The sequence below is a fragment of the Anneissia japonica genome, unplaced genomic scaffold (genome assembly GCF_011630105.1).
Source record: "Anneissia japonica isolate Jap-2015-1 unplaced genomic scaffold, ASM1163010v1 scaffold62189_len2601_cov119, whole genome shotgun sequence".
Lineage (NCBI taxonomy): Eukaryota > Metazoa > Echinodermata > Crinoidea > Comatulida > Comatulidae > Anneissia > Anneissia japonica.
The window spans coordinates 1-2,601 of NW_022737889.1; the positions used below are offsets into that span (position 1 = coordinate 1).

The window sequence follows — 2,601 nt, forward strand, 5'->3', positions numbered from 1 at the left end:
CCACATACATAGAAATTTTTGAAACTTTATTAAAAAAAACCTAAACCATAATTCACCACTATAGATACTTTTTGACAAAAAAGAAAAATTACGACTTTGTTACCCAATGAGAAGTGTTTTAATATAGACAATGGGTTGTGTCTCATATTATTTGTTATATTTTTATTATTCATTATTTTCACTTGACTCGCATAAATAATTTTGTTCGAAGAACATTTATATGCAGTTGTACTTTGCAGCACTTCACTTGCAATTTCTAGTAATAAATAATAAATGCGAGAAATTATTGCTCAGGGGTGGATTTAGGCCCCACCCCTTTTTGGGAGGTAAAAAAAAGGAAAAAAAGAAAGAGAAAGAAAAAAAAGATAGCCCAGAATGCCTCAAATGCTATTTTCAGGCGTTTAGAACACATTATTGTTTTCCTAAGTTTCATTCAATGTTTGTTTTTTTTTATTTAATTAAATTTTTTTTTTTGCTTTTTTTTTTGGTTACAGTGTAACCAAAAGTTACAAAAGTACACTTTAGAAATCAGTGCTATGTATTGAAAGTTTATATTTAGTATAAAGAAAGAATAAATAAATAAATATATGATTATTATAGCCTTTGATATCAGTATTATTATCATCATCATCATCACTATTGCTATTATCATTTATAGTTACCATTTTGAAGTTGAACACCATGTCACAGGTAACGGCAACTTTCAAAAGGTATTCTACACGCATGTGCTGTCACGTGGAAGAACACAAGAAAAAAATTATGGTATGTTTGACTGTTATCAAAGACATAGATATGTTTTATAAGCAAATCGATTATACTAACTATTATTACTACTTTGTTATTATGTGCAAGTTGTAAAGTGTTACTGAATGTAATAAATTTATTTCTCAATTTTTTTAGGGATACGACTAGCTGAGGTGTCAACCCTTCCTCCATCTATTATAGCAGAAGCCAAGAGAATATCACACAATATTAGTGTACAGAAGGTAGCACAAATCTCAGAATGCTAAAAAAATATTAAATAAAAATGTGCCTGCTTTGTCAGCTCTTTAAATTTAGACAACTGTTGATTTAGAATCCCTTATATCAGGCCCGTAGCCAGGGGGATTTATGGTTCGGGAGAACCACCTTTTCTAGCAAACCCACCTCTTTAAATTTCAAGAACAAGTCCTCCAACCTAACTAATGCACTGTAGACCCACCCAGCCACCCAGGTCAGACATTTTCAAACATATCTGCTTTTGATAGTATTATTTTGACCCATAAAACACAAAAATCCTCTGGCTTTGGGGGCTTTGACCCTGGACCCCAAGCCCAGAGAACCTTGGAAGAACCTGGCTATGGGCCTGCTTCTATCACCTTGCTTTCTTTGGAATATAATGTAGGTTTATTTTTATAAGAGACAGTTTCTTTAGCAACATCTAGAAAAAAACCTTAAATTAAAACATCGAGTTGCTCTTTTGATAGGTTTTGCAAAGTTTTGCAACTTTCAAAAAACATTTAAAAAAGCTTTCACTGGTTTACAGACTTTTTACTTTTGAGGAAAAAACAAACACCTGGGGCAATAAGGCACTGGAGGCAGAGATTATTCGAGGGGGCATTTATTCAAAGTGGGGTTTTAATTCAAATAAATACGGTAAATAAAATATTGATTTATTTTTTATTATTTTTTGAACCCAAACATAAATGTACCTATATATCAGCAGGAAGTTTGCCAATTCATCATCACCTTTTTCATACTTTTTTCTTTACTTCAGTCAAATGGAAAAGATAGTGAGGAAGCAAGACAAAAAAGAGCTGCATTTCACCTGGCCAACAGGTTAATACAGGTGGCTCGTAACTCACAGCTTGATGAAGAGAGTTTGAAGGAATATGTCACCACTTTGAAGAAACAGTACGAGACAGAGATATGTCCTTTTGATTCTGAAGAGTAGATACAGTATGTTTAGGGGATGTGAAAATGAGATGGTGTGAACCAGAATAATATAGATGAAAGATGATATGGACAAGGTGGTATGTGAATGGAGATGATGTCAATATACAGGTAAAGTTGTCATGCAGATTTAAAGTATTGTCAAGGAGATATGCAGAAAAAATTTGGCAAAAAGAAAATGTAGATGAAAGGTGTCACAGAAAAATGCATATGAAAATGTTGTTGCCAAGACTTTAAGCAGATGGAAGTCAAAGATATATGTGCAGTACTGTACTGCTGTTGAAAGATTTTGTCAAGCGAATATGTGCATAAATATATTTGGATATGCAGATGGTGCCAGAGATATACAGATGGCAAATGTTGACATTATGATGATGTTTTCATAATACGATGTGAATTTCAATGTGAATGCTTGTGTCCTTCCTGTATGATACACGTTTAAAATACTTTCATGTTATAACAGATAAATATTTATTGGTGCAATTAAAGGTTTTGTGAATCCAAAATCTTCAAGCTTCCTCTTATAACAGTGGTATTGTTAATAAAAGTATTTATACTGTATAATGTAACCACCTCCATAATTTCGATTATAAAGCAAATAAATATGTGAGGTCTCACCACAAAATGAGTCTCATGGTTAGAAATTCAAAAATTGAGTTTATATTATAT

General features: G+C 32.3%; 1 protein-coding gene across 1 annotated transcript; it reads left to right on the plus strand.

Moving 5' to 3' along the window:
- Positions 1-658: 658 nt before the first annotated feature.
- On the plus strand, positions 659-2,290 carry LOC117117466 (mutS protein homolog 4-like; the record flags this gene model as incomplete). The annotated part of the gene is made up of 3 exons (XM_033261766.1): positions 659-762; positions 901-986; positions 1,757-2,290. Coding segments are annotated over 3 exons (367 nt in total), but the record flags the coding sequence as incomplete, so codon positions are not given.
- Positions 2,291-2,601: the final 311 nt, after the last annotated feature.